This window comes from Hyaena hyaena, unplaced genomic scaffold (genome assembly GCF_003009895.1).
Source record: "Hyaena hyaena isolate Hyena2069 unplaced genomic scaffold, ASM300989v1 scaffold_807, whole genome shotgun sequence".
NCBI lineage: Eukaryota > Metazoa > Chordata > Mammalia > Carnivora > Hyaenidae > Hyaena > Hyaena hyaena.
This window is the reverse complement of record NW_024081441.1, coordinates 650548-675559: the sequence shown is the minus strand read 5'-3', so window position 1 is coordinate 675559 and position 25012 is coordinate 650548. Positions and strand designations below refer to the sequence as shown.

Genomic DNA, 25012 nt, shown 5'->3' with positions numbered 1-25012 from the left:
TTATTTATTTCTAGTAGAGAGAGAGAGAAAGACAGCGTGAGCAGGGAAGGGTCAGAGAGAGAGGGAGCCACAGACTCTGAAACAGGCTCCAGGCTCTGAGCTGGCAGTCAGCACAGAGCCCGACGCGGGGCTTGAACCCACGAACCACGAGATCATGACCTAAGCGAAAAGTCGGGCGCTTAACCACTAAGCCACCCAGGTGTCCCTACAAGACTTTTCTTAAATTGGTTTTTTAAATAAGATAATCTCACCAATTAACAGCCACTAATCTATTTGAAGATGGACAGATCTCAGCCAAACAAATAGTGCTGCAGTCAGTGTGGCTGAATTATATGTAGACAAGGTAGAAGAAAACATAAGCATTTTTGATAAGAGCGCTCATTCAGGCTGTGTCACACACTCACACTCATAACCAATTTGATAATCCTGATTATGCCCACTGTTTCTTTGATAGAACTGTTTGGGTGTATAAGAATGGCAGCCAGTGTTTGAATTTTTTAGCAAATGGGTCAATTCATTATGTAAACGAAGCAATTATACATACAGAAAGCCCCAAAGCTTTCTCACTAATATAAATTACCATGATAACCAGTAAAAGGGGAGTAGAGTAAAACAAAAAGTGTTTTCTTTTGACATCTGAAGTCTAATTTCTCATATCAGTATTGATATTGATATCTATTACTATTTTTATTAGCCATATTCATGGGTGACATTTTATATTTCACTGCTAAAATAATTATCTATTATTTCACATTATATTTGCATATTATATATTTCATATATATTTGAGGTTCTCTGTGAGAACCTCAGAGCCCGAGGAAATGGACCCATGTATGTTTTTATTGCTAACTTAGTACATAGATACCAACTGCAGAAACAATCTGTATAGAGACAGAGGAGGTTTTGTACTGTCAACATCGTGTGGTACAGCCGTCACAACTGAAAGTAGACATCATGTCTTCTACAAAATTCAAAATCCATTGCATTTCTCACTTTCTTAGCCTTTACAAATAAATAAGCACGTTCTAAAATTAGCTGTAATTATAACCTTTTGTTTTACTGGTTAAAAAAATTCTTTTGGATTTGATTTTCCTTTGAATTCTGGTAGAGAATGCGAGCCAAGAATCAGTTGAGATTCTTTCCTCTATCTGATAAGAGTATTCTGTGCTTTAATATAAATGAATAATTCTATAACTTCTCTCTATTTGTTAGGAAACAATTCAAATAGAAAACCCAGGGTGCCTCCCTATGATTCAGGGTATTATTTATCACGAGGTAAGGACATTACATTGTACTCTTTCAATCCAACTTTAATTTTGGTTTCCAAACAACGTATATCTCTTTTCGAGGTTAAAAGCACCAAAAGTACACATGAACACTAAGGAAAATCTTAAAATTTCCTGAAATGCATTAAGCCACCCTGTTTATATACCAAGTATCTTGTTTGTTTATGATGGTCTACATCATTAATCTAGATAAATAAATGTAGAAGTGAAGGGAGCTAGGTTTGCCATGTTGTCCATTGCCCAGCAACCAAAGGTTATGACCGTTTCCGCAGCAGGGTAGTGTGGTGTGAGACTCGGGGCTACTGCAGCATATGCCATGTTCTGTACCGATACTGATTCAGACAGGAAAAACCGAGGAAGTCACATTTACCCTTGGTCAACAGGGCAAGTTTGGGGTATTTACTTTTTAAACAATGTCCTCCCCTAAAATGTTCATGTTTGCCACAATTAGGTGATGGATACACAGAAGCTTCTGTAGAGTCTCCATATGTTCGAAATGCTTAACTTTTTGACAAAAGTGTAAATGCCCACTGAGTTCGTTATATGCCTAAATTCTTTAAGATCAATTTTTGAAGTTTGAAAAAAATTATCACAGTAATATATGCTTCTAATAAAAAAATGCCCTATAAAACATAACACCAAATATATGTAAAGCAACAACTAAGAGGGCTGATGGGGGTGGAGGGAGGTGGAGGGGCGTGATGGGCATGGAGGAGGGCACTTGTTGGGATGAGCACTGGGTGTTATATGGAAACCAACTTGACAATAAACTATGAAAGAAAAAGAAAGAAAAAATACTGATCTGTTAATTTTTCTGTTAACTAATAAATGGGGGAAAAAAAAGACATTTAAGATGTGTGCTCTACCAGGCATCAGCCTGCCCAGTGACTGTGGTGATTCACTACTTTAGTCTCAGCTTATTTATTATTCAGTTGCGCATAATTCCTGCCCTGAGAGTCAGCATTTACTAGTCTCTGGTATTCTTTAGTACATATGGTGAAAGTATAGACATTCACTACATTCATTGACATTAACAACTGTGTGGATGGGAGGGACCTCTGTCCAAGAGTAAGTGTGAACACAGTTGTTTTTGTGATTAGGCCTTTTTAGAAATTTGGAATAATTTATAAATAAAGAAAAAGTCCTTTTGACATTCAACAAAAGTGATCATTTTACTTTTATTCTTTAAGGTGGAGTGCTTTATTGGAAAGAACAAATGACCTGATTCTCTCAAGTCCTGGTTCTATCATAAACTAGCTATCCTGAGCCAATAAACTGCCATAAGTCTCAAATTTCTGTGTTTAAAGTGTAATTAATATCTGCCTTACTTTCAAAGTTTTAGTTAGCACTTATTATATGTAATGTAATATACAATGAATGAGAATGCTTTCATCTGTTACTCTCTGAACAAAACTCTTGTTTTACATGTGCTCACTTTAAAGGGGAAAAGCACTCTAAAAATAAAGCTCTTGGGGCACCTGGGTGGCTCAGTTGGTTAAGCGTCCAACTCCTGATTTCAGCTCAGGTCACGATTTCCTGGTTCAAGGGGTTGAGCCCCACATCAGGCTCCGAGCTGGCAGTGCGGAGCCTGCTTGGTATCCTCTCTCCTGTGTGTGTGTGTGTGTGTGTGTGTGTGTGTGTGCGCGCGTGTCTCTTGTCTGTCTGTCTCCCCTCCTTTGTCTCTGCCTTTCCCTTGCACACGTGAGCTCTCTTTCTCTCAAATAATAAAATAAATTTAAAAATAAAGCTCCTTTCCTTCCGAAACCTGAGCTGAGGACACAGATACTGAGGTATGTTTCTTAAGGCCACAAAAGTCAATCTAGAAGTCACAAAATACTTGTGCTTGGTCTTATGCTACAAAGCAATATTTCATTTTGAATAAGACACAACGTCAAGCCTCAAAAGATATAGCTCAAGTTTAGAGAGTCCAAGAAGTATTTTCTACCCATAAATTGAGTTTATCATAAATTACACTTCTGTTTTTTGTTTGCTAAATAAAATTACAATATTAATGTGCAAATCAACACGTTAGTCTATTCATAACATTATAACATGGTGTAGTGGTTTTCAAAGTGTTTTTTTGAAAACTGAATCTGTATGATAGGAGTTATAAAAAAGGGGGTTCTATAATAAAATAACTCTGGGAAGTGCTACATCAAACTAAGTTACGTGTTTTTTCTTTTTCCTTTAGGATTGCTATGTTACTTTAACTCTGAATTCCTAAGTATTATGCTGAGTTTCCTCAACTCATTTGACCAGAGAATGCTTTGCTGACTGGGTGCATCTGACAGGAAGTGTTATGCAGCATGCGTTTTGGACATACTGGCATATCCTAGCCTATAAAATTAGCCATCAAAAATCACAAGTGATTCCAATATTGCTTATATTTTCCTTTTCTTTTTGTTTTAATGATTATTTATATTTGAGAGAGAGAGAGAGAGAGAGGGAGACAGAGTGTGAGCAGGGGAGGGGCAGATAGAGAGGAAGATACAGAATCTGAAGCAGGCTCCAGACTCTGAGCTGTCAGCACAGAGCCCAATGTGGGACTTTAACTCAAGAACCGTGAGATGATGAGATGATGGCCTGAGCCGAAGCTGGACCCTTAACTGACTGAGCCACCCAGGTGCCCCTATATTCTTCTTTTATATGTGCTCCCCTGCACTGCACCCCTGCCCCTCATTTCCTTTTTTTTTTTTTAATTTTTATTTACTTTTAAGAGAGAGAGAGAGACAGACTGCAAGCTGGAGTGGGGAGAGGTGGGCAGAGAGAGGGAGACCCAGAATCCAAGCAGGCCCCAGGCTCAAGCTGTCAGCGCAGAGCCTGATGCGGGGCTCAAACCCACGAACCATGAGATCATGACCTGAGCTGAAGTTGGATGCTTAACCGACTGAGCCACCCAGGCACTCCATTTCTTCTTTTTTAAATTGTTACAATACTACATCACTGGTCTCCTTTATTCCACTTCATTCTGCATGTTACCTAACAGTCAACTTCTCCAAATATGCCATTTTCAGTAGGCCACTTTCTTTGCTGAAAAGCCTTTCCACTGTGCCGTGATTTAGATTCCTCAATCCTATCTTGAGTAAAACCCCCTGATCTGATGTCCCCAGCCTGCTTTTCTTTTTTACTTTTTTTAATGGTTATTTATTTTTGAGAGAGAGAGAGAGAGAGAGAGAGAGAGAGAGAGAGAAAGGCTGCAAGTGAAAGCAGGGGGAGGGGCTGAGAGACAGAGAGTCACAGAATCCACAGAATCTGAAGCAGGCTCGAGGCTCTGCCAAGCTGTCAGAACAGAGCCCGACATGAGGCTCAAACTCATGAACTGTGATATCATGACTTGAGCTGAAATTGGATGCCTGAGCCACCCAGGCACCCCTCCCAGCCTGCTTTTCTAATTCAATATCCTGTTTTTTTGCTACCAAAAAGTTTATTCACTTTCTCCAAATCTGCTCTCCACTTTTCCATATCTCAACATCTGTTCATGTGTTCCTGTGGCTGAAATACCTTTTATCCAATTCTGTCCATTTTGTCAAAGTCTTTTTGATATCCTATCCTCCTTTGCTAAGCCTTCTCTTAGAATCTCTGTCTGTTTTGAAAGGGCAAAAGAATGAACATTAATTTTTACTGTGTGCCAAGGACTTTTCAAGGACTTTGCTGTGCATTAAAAATTACTCCTTCAATCAGCAAAATTGTAAAAGCATGGTGAGTGGTACTTTTACTGTTGCTTGACAGGATGGATTCTTCATTGACTAAGTAAGCCCTAAAGGAGTGGAGTCCTTAGCAGTTGGGCCCAGACACCTCCCAAGCCTCATGGTAGCAAAATGTACCCTAACCTCCACATAAGAGGTTTGAGGAAAAGATACTAAGAGTTATGGGGCCACTGGTCTTTGTGGGAAATACAGTGCTTACAGTGAGAGAAGATTTTACTCTGTGAATCTAGCTCAAACATACTGGTGGAACTCCAAAAGACTAACTCGAAGATTGGCTGTAAAATGAAAAGATTGGCATTTAATTCTCCACTAGACATGTGTTGAGGCAGAGAATGTGCTCATCTGTCCCTGTGCCTACTTGAGCAAGGCGGAGAGAACTAGAGAGGACTGGCAAGGCAGAGAGAGGGGCAGTGGAGGAAAACTGTGCATTTCCATGGATTGGCCTGGTGAGGATGTAGGAAAGTACTGTGGGACAGGTGCAGGTATACTCGGTCAGCTCGCTGGGGCTCTGCCCAAAATGATGACCTGCTTGGCAAGGGGAATCTGTCAGTTAGAGGCTGGTGAGACATACCACTGTGGGCAGAAGAGGAGGGGTCATGATTGTGGCATGCTGACATCGGAACACAATATAGTGTGGACGACCTTACAGGGCTCTCTGAACCACTCATGTATCTAGCTCTTGAGAGGACCAGCACTTAGAGGCCTGCCTCAGAAGTAGTCAGAGAAGTAGTCATAAACAACACGGACTATAAGAGTGGCTGGCTGTGTAAAGAAACACATACTCTGTTACCACTCCATTTTCCTGGACCCTACAAGTTGGAGGACCTGGACCTTACAAAGAGGAGAGAAAGCCAGAATCTTCATAACCAGACTCTATTCTAGTTCCTTCAACTCCCCAAACAATGAGGATCTCAGTTTAAGCCTGCATTGAGTAAAGGGCAGATAAGATTTTAAACTACATTTAAGATTAAAGTTTTAAACAGTACTGAATTTTAATAAACGTGTCCCCAAAGTTGTTAAATATGACAAAGATATACTTAACGGAAAGATTTGACAGTGGAAAGCCACCATGAGAACAAATAAAATTGTTTAATGCATATACTTCTTGAGTTGAGCTTCCTCAATAAACTAGTTAAACAAACAGATTGACCTTGACTCCTATTCTGTACATATGGAACACTATACTCTGGAGTAAAAAAGAAAGTGGAGGAAATAAGCATCAAGGCCTCTGGCCTTGTTACTTGCAAATTTCACAAATAATATTAATGAGAATTATTAGACTCTTGTTGGCAATTTTAAAGCAAAGGTGTCAAGGAATTACACTGTGTATTACCTTTGAATTCTCCTATTTTGGAGGGATGGGTTAGACAAGTTGGCCCAGCAATTCCTCCATTACAATTAGTCAAGATTTTATAATACCATTTTAATTAAAATAGTGACTATAATAGCAATTATGATTATAATGAAGTGGTTGCAGTCAACATTAATACTTTACACAAAGAAATGTGAAATTGCCTTTAATAAGGGAGATATAAAGGAAATAAAGTCAGCATTATAGTAGATGTTGGTTGACACTCCCTTATTCCCTGCCCCACACTCTTTCTCCCTAGTCTAGCTTTCTCAAGGAGAGGTCTAAGCATGTACCAAGAATACAACAGAGGTATCTGGTAACTTCCATTCCACTTCCTTGTCTGGGACAAAGAGGTCTGAGGTCCAGCTCTATCATTAATTAGCTGCATAACTGTGGACAGGGAAATGCAGAGTGAAGGCCAGAGGAGACATCTACAGAAGGCTGCAGTTCTAGGAGTATCCACAAATTCCCTCTGTTCTTCATTTCATTTGTCCAGTCCTTTGACATTACTTCATAGAGAAGCCTATATATTTGCTAGTTCCTTCTGATGCTCTGACTAGATCAAGGCAATCACCTATTACAAGTAAGTACCCAAGGTATCTACAGTCAATCAGTATCTTATCTTCTAGAAATCTGCTTTGAGACAAAGACTCCAGGGGTGCCTGGGTGGCTCAGTTGGAAGTTAATAGGATTGAACCCCTTGTTGGGCTCTGCACTACCAGTGTGGAACTTGCTTGAGATTCTCTCTGTCCCCATCCTGCTCACGTTCTCACTCTCTCTCAAAATAAATAAACTTAAAAAAAATTTTTTTTTAAAAAAGACAAAGCCTCCAACACTGCACAGTGATTATAATTATGATTTGTTTCTCAGTGAATGTGTCATTTATTCATTCCTCTTTTAGTTCTCCAATAAGGATCTTTGGGAGCCAGACTGCCTGGGTTTGAATCCTCAAAATGCCCTTTACTAGAGTGACCTTGAACACCAGTAGCTTCATCTGTAAAAGGTACATAACAATGGTACATACTTCATAAAATCTTTTGAGGATTGATGAATACATGTAAAGTGCTTAGAACAGTGCCTGGAATATCAGATATTAGCTATTATCTTATTATTTATGGGTAGATTGGGTTTGGCCTGCAGGCAGTTTCATGGGTGTTGTATAGAAGGGTCCAGCACTTGGGATTTCATGTGCTGTGACTGCTGTTTTGAAATTTATTTATTTTGAGAGTGAGCAAGAAGGGTTGAAATTATTAATAACTGTATCTGTACATCTGTATTTTATAGATGGAGTCTGATGGACAGTGGAGCAAGTATGGAGAAGAGGGTGCTGGGCCTCTCTATGTAGAGCTCCCTCCTCCTGGTCCCCCAGGATGGGTTTTCTACTGCCTGCTCTGCCATCTCCTGACGCTTTAGTCCCCACCACTGTCCCATTCCCTGCCCTCCCTTTCTGGTGCTTATTGCTCTCTGCTCACATTCAGGGCCTGGTTTGGTGTGGGAAGGTCATGGCTAGCATGAACCCCACATCTTGAAGTGGAACATAGAGGCATCTGTCTTGCCTGGGGTGGGCAGTATCAGAGAGCATTTTGTGGGCACTGGGCAGGGACAGGGTTCTGGTCACCTATAATCCAGTGTGGAGGTTGCAATGTGGAAACTGTCATGTTCCAATGTGGAGGATGCAATACCTACCTAATGTGGGTTGGGGCAGTGAGGCTGTAGGAAAGGGAGAAGATTGGCTCAACTTTCCCACCTCTGGCTAAGGCACAGCATATCAGTCTGGTGGCTGGGAAGAGGGGAACATGACATCTGATGGGCTGCTGTGTCCCCTTTCCTCTTTCAAGTCATAGAGAGAGACCCCAGGGCATGTGAGAGTCTGTGCTCTGAGTATCCAAGTGCCTTAAGGAGCATGACCTAAATTAGCAAATAGAAACACTACTGTAGGTTGGGACAGAGACCATGGAAGAAAGGAAAAAGCGTCATATTTTAGTACTTTTAATAAGTTTGTCTATTTATTTATTTTGAGAGAAAGAGTGTGTAAGCAGGGAGGGGCAGAGAGTGAGAGGGAGAGAGAAAATCCCAAGGAGGCTCTGAGCTGTCAGCTCAGATCGTGACTGAGTTGAGATCAAGTCAGATGCTCAGCCAACTGAGCAACCCAGGCACCACATATTTTAGTATTTTAATGGCACCTTTTCCCAATTTTTTGAACAAAGGGCCCTACACTTTCCTTTTCATGGGGCCCTACAAATTATGCTGCCTGGCCTGCCTGCAAGGCTTATTTTCTTCCAAGAAAGCTTCTATCTGTCTGTCTGACTGTCTATCTACCTACCTACCTACTTACCTATTTAATTAATTTGTTGTTTTAATTTGAGATAGATAGAGCAAGAGAGAGAGAGAGAGAGAGAGAGAGAGAGAGAGAGACTGAGAGAGAGAGCGAGCGAGCAGGGGAGAGAGGCAGAGAATCTTAAACAGGCTCCATGCTCAGCATGGAGCCTGATGTGGGGCTTGATCCCACAACCCTGAGATCATGACCTGAGTCAAAATTAAGAGTTGGTCGCTCAACTGATTGAGCCACCCAGATGCCCCTCCACAGGAAGCTTTTAAAACAGGCACTTTTATTAGGCATTATCACTGAGAAGTCACAGATGGTAAATTATTAAACTATGGGAATATAAACAATCATAATCACAAACATTGTATATATATTTTAAAGTGAATGGCTCTAATTAAAAAAGATTCATACTAGCTCAACATTTTCAAGATTATCATTCTCCCCAATCCATATAGTAGAAATCAAGAACTGCCTCCTTCCTCAATTTTCAAATCTTAATGATTAGCTTTCTGAACAAAAGAATAAACACTGAAAACAGACAACAAAAACAAATAATACTTAAAAAGTTTTTTGTGGGAGGTCTTCTCTTACTTCCAGTGGCCAATCTGGATAAGTGTGCTTTTTATCTGAGGAACATTTCAGTTACATAAATATATGAAATACTATGTATGTTTATATGCTGATGATATCAACTGTAGTTAAATTATAATTTTCACCCAATAATATACTATGGCGCAAAAACCTATTGTGAAAGCTTCTGACAATGGGATTGTGTATCAGGTTGAGATGAGGATATAACGGAAATGAGGAAGGCAATGGAGAGGGTTATGGTATCAGTCAGGGAGCAAGTAGTAAAGGTGAACTCAGCCTTAGAACAGCTAAGAAGTGATTGCCAATTATTTAAATCATAAAGGCTGAAAGACCAAGCCTGATAAAAGCAATAAAAATAAAATCAATAGCACCATGGAACCAATGAACTGTAAACATGTTTTTAGTTCAGTCAACATTTTGGTGTTTTCATTTCAATATTGTTCTCAATCGAACCATTTCATCTGAGAAATGATTGGCTCATTTATATTTTCTGATTGATTAATGTCCCCAGGGTGCTGCCAAATTAGAATTTGCTACCCCAAATATTCCCCACAACAAGACTTGCCACTGGTTCAAAAGTATGCTGAATGAAAGAAGGCAAATCCAGATTCCAGCTGAGCAGTCTGGAAGCATCATCATGGGTTGAATGGAAAATCAGGAGAGTTGAATGCAGTTTTAGAAAACAGTTTTTTTTAAAAAGTGCCAAAATAGTTAAAAATTATAATAAACCAAAAGCAGTGTTGTGTATACAGTACTAATTATATTTGCTATAATCTATGTTATAGATCATAATTGTATAATTTTGTTTCCTTTAATGGCAACAGGTTAATAGCCACAAGGAAAATCTTGCATACCAAGATCAAAAGGAACCTATTGGCATAAGGCACTTTGGCATCAGAGTAGATTTACACATGCTGACATGTCAAAGCCTTGAAACAGAAACTTCAGAACTTCCTCATGAATGCTGAGGGGAAGTCATTGACTTCACACTAGTTCAAAAGCACATCTTTCCAGGGATAGCATTCAACCACGCAAACAACAAAACTGGGCAAACAAAGCCTGAATATGTACTTGGAAATGAAAGTCAAGCAGAACAAAATATGAGTCAGCTCCCAAAGCTGCCATGTTTCAGAGAAGAATCCAAAACTAAATACAAAGTAGGGAGTTATCAAGCATATTGAATAGCGATTTTGACTGATGGGACAGCTTATGCATTAGCAATGGCCCCCCATTCCTGTACCACGATCATAAACTCCCCTGGCCTGGCTTCTCAGGTTGGGCAAGGGAGCCAGGGGAACATGATTTCTTTCCATCTGGTCCTTGGCACTTACCTTCTTTTTGCTTTATCTTGCAGTGCGAATCTGCTCATGCCCTGGTGTCCTCTCCAACTTTTCTTCCTACTTATGGTGCTTATGTTTCTTAAGTGCAAGGGTTCTACCTAGCATGTCACAGTTAGGACCAGGCATTCATGGACACTTAAAATGGGCAATTTCAATGTTTAGCTGTTCTGTTGAGTGATCTCAATTGATTTGTTAGTACTATTCTCAGTTAAGGTATTAATTGTTTCAATGCGTATAATTTTTACCAGAGGACTTAAAAAATTCTAAAGTTTTATTATTCCTTACCAGCTATTCCTTTGCTTAGCAATTGAAAGACACTTTCATTCCTTTTATCTATTTTTTTTTGGCTTGACTAGAGCACAAAAGTGCTGGAGTGTATGCCTGCGTCAGCGGGTTACCACTTCAGTACAATTCAAGCAAACCAACTTGAAAAAGTGCCAAACTATTTTGGGATTGGGCAGACAATAGTGACCCTTCATGATTCCATGAATAATGTAAACGGGGAACATATTGCTGAGGTCAAAGAAAAGGAAAAAAATTAAAAGTAATTGCCTAGAGAGAAAAAAGAGGTGTAAGATTTTAACAGGGCCAACAACATTCAAGATGGAGATCACACTCTGTTTACACATTAGGTGTAGAGTTTTTGCTTTTCTAGTGGGAAAATTTTAATTATAATTACTTGTCTCGAATGTATCTGATTTGACAGTCCCAGAACCGTGAGGAGGTTTTGTGTCCAACTCTTCCCTTCTGCTTTCTCTATCACCAAGTAATTGTCCAATTAAATAGGTAATGTAGTAGTTAGTATATCAAAAGTATATCAGAACTTTGAATGAATACTTGAAAAGTACAAAAAAAATCTGGGCTATTCTAGTGATTGTATAGTGTTGTCTTTTTCCCAATATTTTATTGTGAAAAATTTCAAACCTATAGAAAAATTGAAAGAATTTTTTTCAGATAACATTAATATAACCACCATCTAAACCATACAATTAACTTTTCTCTATACTCAATTTATTATCTCTATAAAGATCTCTCAAGCAACCCATCTATTTTATTTTTGGTAAATTTCTAAGCTTGTAGACATCAGTAGACTTTATGTCTAAAGAATTTGGTATGTACATCATTGGCTAAAATTTATATTTATGGTTCTTTTAAAAATTAGGTTTACTGCAATATAATTCATATACTATTATGCAGTTTACCCTTGTGGTTCCTCAGTATAACAAAACTTTTAGTGGAGAAAATATTGAATCTTTTTTTCCTTCTCTCATTATTGCATATGCCAAATAATACTTGTGGCTTTCAGATCATCTGTAAATAAATACACAAAGCTACAAGTTTTAGAAAAATTCAAACTTTCATATTTGGAAAAGACCTTCCCCTCAAATCCCAGTAAAAGGAGGAATTTCATTCCTAGAATGATAGACGACATAATTATAACCCTCAGCTTCAAATCTGAGCCATTTACATAAGTGATGTTTCACCTATAATGATTTCACAAAAACTGTGACACCACTGGACACAGGTTCAAATACTACCACAGTTCTGCACCTATTTATAGGTGAAGATTGTATTTTCCAAAGACAACTGCACTGCATCACCCATTCCACATCTCTTGTACAAAGTGGTCTTGTAAAGAATGATCAAATGGTAGGTTTAATTCTTCTCCCTTTTAATCTGGGTGACTGTTGCAATCAATAGAGTATGACAGATGTGATGCTTTATAATGGATCATAAAAGCCATGCAGCTTCTATCATGTTTTCTAGGACACTCACTTTTACAAGCCTGAGCTGCCATCTAAGGAGTTCAATCGCCAAGTAAGGTGAGGCCTCCATGCTGTGAGGAAGCCTGGGCCATGTGCTCTGAAGGCTACATACGTGTGCTCTGGAGGACAGCCTCAATTGAAGTCCCAGCTGATGGCTGGCATGCACCACTAGACGTTGAGTGAAGATACTCCTAGTTGATTCTTAACTTCAGTCACCAAATCTTTCCAGCTGAGGATCTACCTATCATGGAACAGTACATCCATGGAGCATACTGCTCAAATTCCTGATCCACAGAAGCCTTAGATGTAACAAAATGACTGTTTTACTCAATAAGTTTTGTGGTGGTTTGTTTTACACAGCAATAATAACCAGAACAGTCATTTTCTTTTTTTTTCTTTTTTCTTTTTTTATTTTATTTTATTTTTTTATTTTTTTTTAAATTTTTTTTTTTAAGGTTTTTATTTATTTCTAGGAGAGAGAGAGAGAGACAGCGTGAGCAGGGGAGGGTCAGAGAGAGAGGGAGTCACAGACTGAAACAGGCTCCAGGCTCTGAGCTGGCAGTCAGCACAGAGCCCGACGCGGGGCCCGAACCCACGAACCGCGAGATCATGACCTAAGCGAAAGTCGGACGCTTAACCGACTAAGCCACCCAGGCGCCCCCAGAACAGTCATTTTCTATTTCCCACCCCAAAGCAAACCAAAAAGCACTCATGTTTTTAGAAGAAATATATAATTTTTGCTTGGCAGACTTATTTGTATATAGAAAGTACATCAAAAGGATCATATACTATGATCCAGTGTGATTTATTATAGGGATGCAAGGATGGTTCAACATCTGCAAATCAATCAATGTGATACACCATACGAACAAAATGAAGGATAAAAATCAATAGCAAAAACTCCCAGACAGTCTGATTAAAAAGTGGGCAGAGGAACTGAATAGACATTTTTCCAAGGAAGACATATAAATGGCCAACACGTACATGAAAAGGTTGCTCAACACTACTAAACATAAGGGAATTGTAAATCAAAACCACAATGAGGTATCACTTCACACCTAACAGAATAGAATGGCTATCATCAAAAAGACAAGAGATAACAAGTGTTGGTGAGGATGTTGAGAAAAGGTAACCTGTGCTTTGCTGGTGGGAATGTAAATTGGTGCAGCCACTATGAAGAATAGTATGGATGTCCCTCAAAAACTTAAAAATAGACCTACCAGGAATTTAAATAAAAACTTAAAAGAAAAAGACATAAACAAACAAATAAATAAAAGAGATGGTTCACTTTGCCTTAAAAAAAAAAAAATAAACTACCATATGATCCAGGAGTTTCATTTCTGTGTATTTGTCCAAAGGGAATAAAATCACTATCTTTAAAAGATATTTGCACTCTCATGTAAGGTTGCAACATTATTTACGATAGCCAAGACATGGAAACAACCCGTGTTCACTGACAGATGAATGGATAAAGAAAATGTGATATGCACATGTAAGTATATATATATGTGTGTGTGTGTATACACATACACACACCTACATACATACATACTATGCAGTAGTATTCAGCCGTAAGAAAGAAAGAAATCCTGCCATTTCTGACAATGTGGATGGACCTGATAGGCATTATGCTAATGAAATAAGTCACACATAGAAAGGCAAATATTGTTTAATTTCACCTATATGTGGAATCTGAAAAAAAAAATTAAACTCATAGAAACAGGGAGCAGGTTGCCAGGGGTGGGGGGAGGGTGACGGTGGTGGTGGAGATGGGGGAAGTTAGTCAAAGGGTACAGACTTCCAGTTATAAGATAAATAAATACTGGGGATGTAATGTACAGCATGGCCGCTATGGCTAATAGTACTGTATTTTTTTTTTTAAAAGCTCTTTTTCTTTCTTTTCCCCAATGTTTTCTTTCTTTCTTTCTTTCTTTCTCTCTCTCTCTTTCTTTCTTTCTAATATTTTTATTTATTTCTAGGAGAGAGAGAGAGACAGCGTGAGCAGAGGAGGGTCAGAGAGAGAGGGAGTCACAGACTGAAACAGTCTCCAGGCTCTGAGCTGGCTGTCAGCACAGAGCCCGACGCAGGACTCGAACCCACAAACCAGATCATGATCTGAGCTGAAGTTGGACGCTTAACCGACTGAGCCACCCAGGAGCCCCAGTACTGTATTTTATATTTTAAAGTTGGCAAGAGAGTAAACCTTAAATGTTCTCATTACAAGAAGAAATAACTTTGTAACTGTGAGGTAATAAATGTTCACTAAACTTATTGTGGTAATTATTTTCCAATATATACATATATCAAATCATGTATACCTTATACAAATATAATGTTATATGTCTATTATATTTCAAAAACCAGGAATAAAAGAAATATATAATTATTGTTAAGCAGCTCTATTGGCATACAGAAAATATCACTTCAGGTGTTTAATATTTAGGTAGGTAAATATAAAATGCTGTTCTAAGAATTGCATGACATTTGTCAATCAGTTGCAGCCATTGGCTGGATACGTAATATTAATTGCCTAGACTTGGGAATAAATATAGCATAAATCAACATGTTCAAAAAAAGGGATTTTAGTTGACTGTCAGCTCAGTATGAGACCACTATGGATGTGGTTACCTAAAAATCCGATAGATTCTCAGGTCCATAAACTTCTTTTCAAAATAATGCTTTTCTTTTTCATTTTTAAAGTTTATTTATTTTGAGAGAGTGCATGTGTGTGAGTGGGGAAGGGGCAGAGAGAGTTGGAGAGAGACAACCCAGAGCAGGCCCCAGGCTGTCAGCACAGAGCTTGATGTGGGGCTTGAACACACAAATGGAAAGATCATGACCTGAGCTGATACCAAGAGTTGGACACTTAACAGACCGAGCTATCCAGGCATCCCCAGAATGCTTTTAAATGCATAAAACAGAATATATAAAATACACTAGCTTACAAAGGAAACAAATTGCATTGAAATGTCATTTAATAATAAATTCATTTTTGACATAGTAATACCTTTGCTTTTTAAATTAACTATTAAATAGGGGCACCTGAGTGGCTCAGTTGGTTAAGCGTCTGACTTTGGCTCAGGTCACTATCCTACAGTTTGTGGGTTGGAGCCCCGTGTCAGGCTCTGTGCTGACAGCTCAGAGCCTGGAGCCTGCTTCAGATTCTGTGTCTCCCTCTCTTTCTCCTCTTCACCCATTCATGATCTGTCTCTCTCTGTCTCTCAAAAATAATAAATAAAAGCTAAAAAAATGTTAATTAACTATTAAATAGTAAGAATAGCAGTAGGCTTAATATATATAGCAAAGGAAATTAATATAAATGATATTTCAAGATACATGTATAGTTACAATCTTATGAGGAAAAAATCTGTGTTAATGCTAATTGTGGTTTATTGTCTATATTCATAATTGTGAAAACAACTAAATTTTAGTGGGAGGTTAGGAATATAAAGAAGAAATTGTCTTCCACCCAAGTTCCTGGAATACCTAAAATCTGTCCATGAATTCCTGTTCTTAAATTCCTTCAATATAAAACACATTTTTTTATTAAAAATTTTTAATGTTTATTTATTTTTAAGAGAGAGAGAGTAAGAGGGGTAGGGAGGGGCAGAGAGAGAGGACACACTGAATCCAATGCAGTTTCCAGGCTCCAAGCTGTCAGCACAGAGCCCAATGTGGGGCTCGAACTCACAAACTGTGAGATCATGACCTGAGCCTAAGTCTGATGCTTAACAGGCTGAGCCACACAGGCACCCCTAAAACACATTTATTTATGATTCCATGGGCTTATGGAATTTATGGTCTCCTCATTCACTTAAAGGTTAGAACAAAAAATGCATGATAGTCTAGACTGGGGGCAGATTTTTATGTTCAGAATTGTCTATCATCTTTTTACCATTCAATAAAATCCCACCCATTACTCCAGGCCTAGTTAAAGTCCTACTTTCTCTAGTAAGGTGGTATGATCCATAATGATTTCTCCATTCTCTGAATTCCTACTATACTTAGAAGGTAGTTCACCCTCATGCTAGAATTCAATTAATTTCTATTTCATCCACTATCAGTTTTGTCTTCTCATCAGCCAGGGAGGTTTCTAGAAATTAAGAAGTTTGACATTTTGTATTACCTGAAGCATATTGCTAAGAACATTGTAGGCATGTGTCATATCCTTATGCAACACCCAGCTCTGTAAATCACTTTTATGGCTAGGGGAAACTGAGACTACATGTATTCTTTACTGTCACTGTCAACCACAATGGATCACTGAGGATGGGCTATACAAGGTGTATCCTTGATACTAATAATAACTTCTGTGGCACTTACTATATGCCAGAGAGTCTTCTAAGTATTTTGCATACTCATTTAATCCTTTCATTTAGCTCCATGATGTAGGTACTATATTGATCCCTATTATACAAATGAGGAACCTAAAGCACAGGCAATTAATAAAGAGATGGAATTTGAAACCAGGCATTCTTTTCCAGAGCTAGAGCACCTTACCACTACACTGCACTGCTACTCCTGACATTCATAAATACAAGAAATTCTTGTATATACCTGCAAGTTCAACATGAAATCATTCATCCTATAATTAGTTTTTCTTCTACTGAACTCGTATATCCCTTGACTGGATAATCATTAACTCAGCCCTTGTACTGATAGAATTTTATTACAATAATTGCAGCTACTATTTACTGAGTACTTGCTATGTACCAGAACCTGGGCTAAGTGATTTCATGTATACTTAATCTCTGTAACAACCTTATTAGACAGGAAGGGAAAACCAGGCTCACATATAGTAAAAGATGAAGCAGTAAAAGAACAAGGATTCTAAACCAAGCCTATCTTAATCTTTATTTAAAACACGATGTTTTATCTTATTTCTACAACTAGGTTATAAATGCCTTAAAGGCAGGGATTTTGTCTCATACTTGCTTGTTGATTCCATAATACTTTGAATGTCTTGGTCCTTTGAAAAAACGTTTCTTGACTGACAGATACAATTCACATTTCACAGAATTTGGCACAGTATAGTATGAAAACTTTGGAATCTCACATTAACTGTGTCTTTTGGGAATACCTAAAGTAATCCAGCTTCAGCTTGCTTATCATTAAAAGGAGGAAAATATACTTGATTATAGGAGTGTTTAAAGACTAAAAGGAAGGAGTATCTGTAAAAGAAAAAAAGTAGTTTCTTATCCCCTCCTACCCCTTTTTTGATGTTTTATTTATTTTGAGAGAAAGAGAGATGGAGCATGAGTCGGGGAGGGGCAGAAAGAGCGGGGGAGAAAGAATTCCAAGGAGGCTCCATGCTGTCAGCGCAGAGCCTGATGTAGGGCTCAATCTCATGTACCATGAGATCATGACCTGAGCCCAAATCAAGAGTTGGATGCTTAACTGACTGAGCCACCCAGGTGCCCTCTTACTCCCTTCTTTGAAACAGTTTTTTGGTCATGTCTACAAGGATTGATTTTAGTATACCATTTTGTAAAAATGCTAGTCTTTCATCCTGCACTTGTTGTGACTTGTAATACTTAGTTTCATTCCTCTTTTTTCTTTTTCTCAAACCAGCTAAAATGATAAATATTATTTTATTTTATTATTATTATTTTTAAAGTTTATTTATTTTGATAGACAGAGTGAGTGAGCAGGGTAGGGGCAGAGAGAAATGGAGAGAGAGAGTCCCAAGCAGGACTCAATCTCACAAACCATGAGATCATGACCTTTGCTGAAATCAAGAGTTGGAAGCTTAACCGACTGAGCCACCAGGAGTCCCAATATTAGTTTATTTTAAATCAGAGAAAGACTTACTTTCTGAGTCAATGAAGTAGTTCTGTCTCTATGGTATATCAAAGTGGTTACTGTGAGCAAATATGAAAGAAATGTAAGAACAGCAGAATAACGGTTGTCCTCAAAGTTGTTCACATCCTCATCCTGGAACCTGTCATATGTAAAGTAACCTGTCATTACTTTACATACTAAAGGGGACTTAAGGTTACAGATGGAATTAAAGTTGCTAATCAGTTGATTCTAAAATAGGGAGACTGTGTTTATTCCAGTGGGCTCAATGTAATTACAAGGGTCCTTAAAAGTGAAAGAGAGAGGTAGCAGAGAGAACCAGAGATGGCAGTGTAAGAAGGACTCAGCCTAAAACTGTTAGCTTTGAGGATGGGGGAATGGGGTCATGAGCCAAGGAATCCAAGTAGCCACTAGAATCTGGAGAAGGCAAGGAAATGAATTCTCCCCTCTTGATTTTAGCCCTGTAGGACTCATTTTGGATTTCTGTCCTCCGAAACTGAAGAAAATAAAGTTGTATTGTTTAAGCTGCTAAGTTTGTGGTAATTTGTTATAGTAGCAATGAGAAAGTAATACAGTATGTAAATAATATCACAAATTTGGAATTGTGGAAAACCAAGTATGTCATCTGAAAAAAAATAAGCTCTACTCATGATCTCAAGACCAAGAGTCACATGCTCTACTGACTAAGTCAGGCAGGCACCCCTGTATGCTGTGGTTTCTTTTTTTAATGTTTTTATTTATTTCTGAGAGACACACACAGAGAGAGAATGTAAACAGGGGAGGGTCAGAGAGAGAGGGAGACACAGAATCTGAAACAGGCTCCAGGCCCTGAGCTGGCTGTCAGCACAGAGCCCAACGCACAAAACTATGAGATCATGACCTGAGCTGAAATCGGACGCTTAACTGACTGAGCCACCCAGGCGCCCCTGTATGTTGTGGTTTTAAACAACTTTCAAGGGACTATGTGGATAATAACAATTATATTTTTTCTTGATTACTTGGGTACTTGATACTGGGTATAGAAGTCAAATAAAATGCAATATAGTAAAATTTATCATTACAGATCCATTAATCAAACTTATTTTTAATTAGCTGGATTAGAGATGAAAATTTTTTTTGCAATCCACTCTTTAGTCACTAGAAATGTCTTTCTACCTGTGAACACAATAGGATAAAAATAAGGAAGGAATTTTAATTACAATAAGAGAGATTTTTGTTTAGGTAAAAAGGTTTTTTGAATAATTTTTTAAAGTTTGTTTGTTTTTTTTTTTTTTTTTTTTTTTTACAGTTTTTAAAACAAGCTCTGGCCAGTTTTATTAAAGAAAAGTTTAAAGTGATTTACTTTTCACCAGTCTGTTCTGGCATGCTTCTAATGATATCAGAATCACCTGGATCAATAATAGCCAGTGTGCACACTCTGTAGTACTTCCCACATGCTGTGCCCAGTTCAATATTATTGCCACTGTAGTGATGGACACCAGCTTTGGCCCACATGGCATAATATTCTATTTCAGATTTCCTCAAGGCTGGGCAGTTGTTGGCGAGGATGACCAGTTTTGCTTTGCCATGTCTGATCATTTTCAGAGTTTGCTTGTACCCTAGCACGTACTTTCCACTTTTCATAATGAGCTGGAGCGTAGAGTTGATGGACTCCAGCAACTTTTTTGTCTTCTTTGCGGCCACCATCTTCCTGCCTTAGGGGCGGGACGGACCCAACCAAAAGCAGCCTCCAAGATGGCCGGGAGAGAGAAAGTAAAGTTTATTTTGAGAGAGAGAGAGAGCATGCATGTATGTGGGGAAGGGGCAGAGTGAGAGGAAGAGAGAGAACCCCAAGCAGGCACTGTGCTGTCAGGCCAGAGCCTGACGTGGGGCTTGATCTCACAAACTGTGACATCATGACCTGAGCTGAACTTGAGTCAGATGCTTAACTGAGCCACCCAGGTGCTCCAAAGAGAATGTATTTTTTGATATTATCACTCTAAAGCCTACATCTTACATCTTTGGCTAATTTGAACTAAAATGTATTGCCTGCCTCTTACATCCCTTACCTTACCAAAATTAATTACTTTTACAAACTTCTACTCAAATCATACCAGTCTCTTCTATACTATCACAGACTTTGCTTATTCCTAAATCTCTTCTTATGGTATCTGCACTCTGCCTGGAATGTTCTTTCTCTTCTTTGCCCATCAACACAAACTAATCTTCTCTAAGCATCCACAGCACTAATGTTATCAAACTGCATTTTTGCTTCTATTGTGCACTATTCTATATTATTTGCATGTTACTCATTATTACTTCAGGTTTGTATGTTTTATTACCCTGTTAATTTCTTGATGATTGATGATGGTTGATGAGTACATAGGATTTATTATGTTTGTCTCTACTTTGTATTTGTTTGAAGCTTTCTATAATAAAAAGTTAAAACAACAACAACAACAACCCAGGGAGATATTTTTGTATCACTAATGTATCCTTTCAATTTCTAGGTTTCTCCTTCCCTAGCAGTATAAGGTTGGTTGAGTTGATTTGCCTCTAAAGAGATACCTCTTTTGGTTGAAGGAATGTGATGTAAAAGAAAGGTATGGTACTATGTCCAGAGGCTCATGGCCTTGACCAATATAACAGCAGATTTCTATAAACTGGTACGTATCATTCAAGATAAAACTTCACTATTACTCAGTAATGAGAAGCACAAACAATTCAACTGTCTGGTTAATTGTTTATATAATCTTTGAAAACTCTCCTTCAATGTTATTGATATAGGATTCTTTGTTAACATATTCCTGGAAAGAAATGATTGAGGCAGAAGGTTTTCATCAACATTTAATAAAGAAAAAGTTAGAATCTACAGTAAAACTTACTATTGCTAGTTTATACTATAAAGTATTAACAACACAAAATGTTAATTAATTTCTAATTCTCTATTCTATTATTTAGATTTCATGAAGGTTGATTGGACTTGATCCATCATTTTACGGAAAATTAATTATTTCAAATACATGCACCACTTTATGCAACCTGCCTGATTTGCATTGAGGAAAATTCAGCAGAAGTAATTGAGGCACATGCAAATACTGGCACTGACTGAACTCAATTTTCATTCCAAATTTCTGCAAAATCCCAAGGCACAACAATATCAGATGCAAGGGGGAAAACAAACAAAAGCAATGTGAAAAGGGAACATGAAGAGAGAATATTACAAGAATCAGAGAACAAAGGGATTGCAAAACTATTTTAGTGCCATAGATGAGCAGTGAGGGCTTCATTCAGGCAAGGTGGAATAAGATATCATATGGCATCCTGACAATTGATGTCTTCATTTAAATGTAAGAATTTACATTCTAATTAGAAAGAATTTACATCTTAATCAGAGGCAGCTGTATTATCTTGTTACTGTTTTTTTCAAAGGTAATGAACTAAAGTACTGCTGTGCTTTTTCAACCAGAAACTAAATAGACAGCATCCAGTATTATTTTATAGCTTACCTGCTGTAAGCTGTTATTAATATTTTCAAAGATTAAATTTCTAACTAAAATCTTTTAAAAATGAAAATTGTATTTGACATTACTAGAATAGTATGATAAGGACTTATTTAAAGTGTTTAAACAAATCCCTTTCTAACTTGTATTTTAAATATACTTATCAAGCTAATAGAAGCCTCTTATGATTTATTAATATAATATTGTTTTCATTTGGGAGGATATAGAAAAGCTACTAAAGCAGGTATGCATCATATTCTGGTGAAACCCTGTTGTTCTTAACCTTACATTTGGCTATAAGAGATAATTTAATGCAAAACTTTACCTTACTAAGATCATTTAAAGTGTGTTCTTTTTCTTCCTGTGATGTTTAACAGGGAAAGGTAACTATGTATAATGGGATAATATCTTGTTCTGTGCTATTTTGTTACATTAAGAACACTTAAAAATATAATGCTTCACAAATATCGACAATTCTGATGCTGTCCTGGATTGCCATAGTTAGTGAAATGAAAGAAAATAATGCATTCAAATTCATACTGTTCTAACAACAACAACAACAACAACAACAACAACAACAACAACAACAAATTCATACTGTTCTAGTCTAGGTTGTTTATAATAATGGTAGCTAGACTTGGGTATTGGTAGTTGGTGATATCTTTGCAAAATCAAGCCCATCATTCATATGAGAATCAGCATGAGCTCACTGACCCATGGTTTAGAAGAAATTGGGCTTGGCCTAAAAGAAATCAAGCAGGAGAAAATTACAAGTGTTAATAAAAATGTAAAATGCCACCTTTGTCCCTAGCACCATGCATCTTTAGGTTATTGATACTTATTTTCATCAGCTGCATCATTAATACAAAGTTGTAGTATGGACCAATTTTTAATATGCAGCTTTATGATTTAGCTCATTATGTAATATAATTTTTTACTCAAAGGAAGGGAAAGATAATAAAAAGACGAAAGCTGTATCTACTGGTCTATTTTAAATGAATAACATGGTTAATTTGGTCAAAATATTTGACTTGATAAATCAGAGAGTCTAACTAATTCTGAGGTACAGATTTATCTTTATTATTATGCTGATTTTCTGGATCTATACATATGAAAAACCAGATCACATGCAAATGTGCTATACTTTAATAACAATGATTTCAGGTAGATAAAAAATTACAAAATTAATTTTAAGGTGGCATTTTCCTAGCCCAGGCCACACTTATGACAAAGAAGGGATAATTATTAGTTCACGGGTGCTTTTTCTTGTAGCCCACTAAAGACAATTTATAGAGGAAATGATTCAGATGGGCCTGACTGAATTACTAGCTCTGAAAGATGGTTTTATACTGCTGTCAGAAACCGTCAGCCCACTTCTGAAAGGTTGATTTATCTACAGCTCTTCTGTGTATGATTTGTCTTAAGGGTACCTAATACCACATAGTATACACAGAGCCTTCATTTTCAAAAGTATCCCAAATAAGTTTTTGATTATCCCCAGCTTCTTTGGAACCTGTTTGCTTTTTCATAAAGAAATATCTGAAAATAAAGAACAGTTGCAACACTGATGTATGGTTCAAGTGTGATATAATGGACTGAGTTATAGTACACCAGAATGGTATACTTACCTTCACCAGTTCTCCGTATGTTCTGTGTTTACTGTAACTATAAATATTCATTTCCAATCTAAAAGAGCATAATAAAACATAATATGTGACTCCTCTTGCTCTCATTTCCCTTACACTTTGGGCTTGAATATCACAATTGTTTCCTAAGTAGACTCTTTTCTTGTGGTTACCTCTCTATATAATTCCTCCCTCCTGTAACTGACAGCCTGAAGTCATGGGTTCTAGTCTCCTCTAGTATATTGTAGCTCTGTTAGTTACATGATGTATTACAAGCATGTATTATAATCCCTATTCTGTCACTATCTGGTCTTATTTTTCTCATCTATTTCAATTGCCATTTCCCCTAAAATCAAATGACTCCATTCTTATTCATTGTGTGCACCTATTGTGTTTTAGCTATTTCATGCCTATTAACATATCATTCTTCCTTCACCCCAACCCCAAATACTTTTTGCATCTTTCTGTCCAACCAATCCTGTTCCTTTTTCAAAATCCCTTTCAAATCTCATCTTTTCCACAGTGCTGCTTTGTTATAATGCTAGCCAATGATAATTTCCCCTCTCTCTAATTCGAAAGCTCTATAAGTATGTATTGAGTGTCTACTCTGTATCAGGGTGTGGGGGGGGGTGCAAGAAATTAATAAAAGAAACATGGTTCCTGCATTAAAAGAACGTACAATGTAGTGAGATAAGAAGGTAGTAAAAAAGAAGATTATGAAAAGTACAAGGAAGACAACAGCTTGTGGCGGGAATATGCACCTGTACATTATTTATATAGTGTGATCAGAGAAGGCTTATTTCCTATAGTATTCTTCGCATACAGTGAGAGCTAATAATTTATTATGATCTTGAATTGGTATTTGACTTGTTCTGAGTATAAATCTTGTTTCTCAAACAAGACTGCAGTAATAAGGACACTTATTTTTGTAGCTAATATAAACTGAATATTTAACGTGCACCAGTAACTGTACTGGGCAATTCACATATATTTTTATCATTTAATCCTTAGAACTAGATAGGTATTTTTATTATTTTTATTATTATCTCATTTTACTCAAGATGAGGAAAAGGAGGCTCAGAATTAGACTGAGATACTTGCTTAAAGTTGGACAATTACTAAGAGGCAGAGCTGGGACTAAATCCATGGTGTCTGCAAACACCAAAGTGCAGTTTATTAATTACCATGATAAACTCTTTCTTGGAGACAGGGATCATATTTAGTGGTTTTTAGTATCACATACCAGGCACTTAACACTTATTTGGCTTTTTCAGGAGGCATTAAACTTCCCTGGAGGCAACTTCCCCGTTCTTGCATAAACTTAATTGGCCTCCGAAGACTTTTCTTGGAGACAGAGACCCTTGGATTAAAAATTCTGAGTACAGTTATTTCACATCTAGTTTCTACCATGGTGTCTTATCATCTTGTTTCCAACTGGCCCCAAGTTGTTGTATGCATGTTTTCCTACTGAGGACATTTGGTTTTGTGTGATCCCTACACCAGCAATTGCCTATCTTAAGCTTATACTCTTTCACTCAAATGGTTTGACTCAAATACTGGAAATAGTCAATGATAAGATGTAGAGATCGGAAAACTGTTACACAATAAACAAGTTAATAAAATCAATTAATCAAGTCTTCTCCCCCTTCCTTCCACACTTACTTGATTAGTTACACCAAGTGAAGACCTTAGCACAAGTAATGTAGTTTAAAGAAGAGCTTAAATGAGCAGTGTCAGGG

General features: G+C 37.5%; 2 protein-coding genes across 2 annotated transcripts in view; both read right to left on the bottom strand.

Annotated features, from left to right (window-relative positions):
- Nucleotides 1-25012, bottom strand: part of ELP4 (elongator acetyltransferase complex subunit 4) — a 244091-nt gene that overhangs the window by 39596 nt on the left and 179483 nt on the right. The window lies entirely within an intron of this gene.
- On the bottom strand, nucleotides 19480-19867 carry LOC120221771 (60S ribosomal protein L30-like). The gene has a single exon (XM_039219337.1). The coding sequence runs from the start codon at nucleotides 19850-19852 to the stop codon at nucleotides 19505-19507; it is 348 nt and encodes a 115-aa protein (XP_039075268.1). The 5' UTR covers nucleotides 19853-19867; the 3' UTR covers nucleotides 19480-19504.

Bases quoted from the DNA above. Each gene is read 5' to 3' on its own strand.
- LOC120221771 (XM_039219337.1), bottom strand. From the start codon at position 19,852: ATGGTGGCCGCAAAGAAGACAAAAAAGTTGCTGGAGTCCATCAACTCT.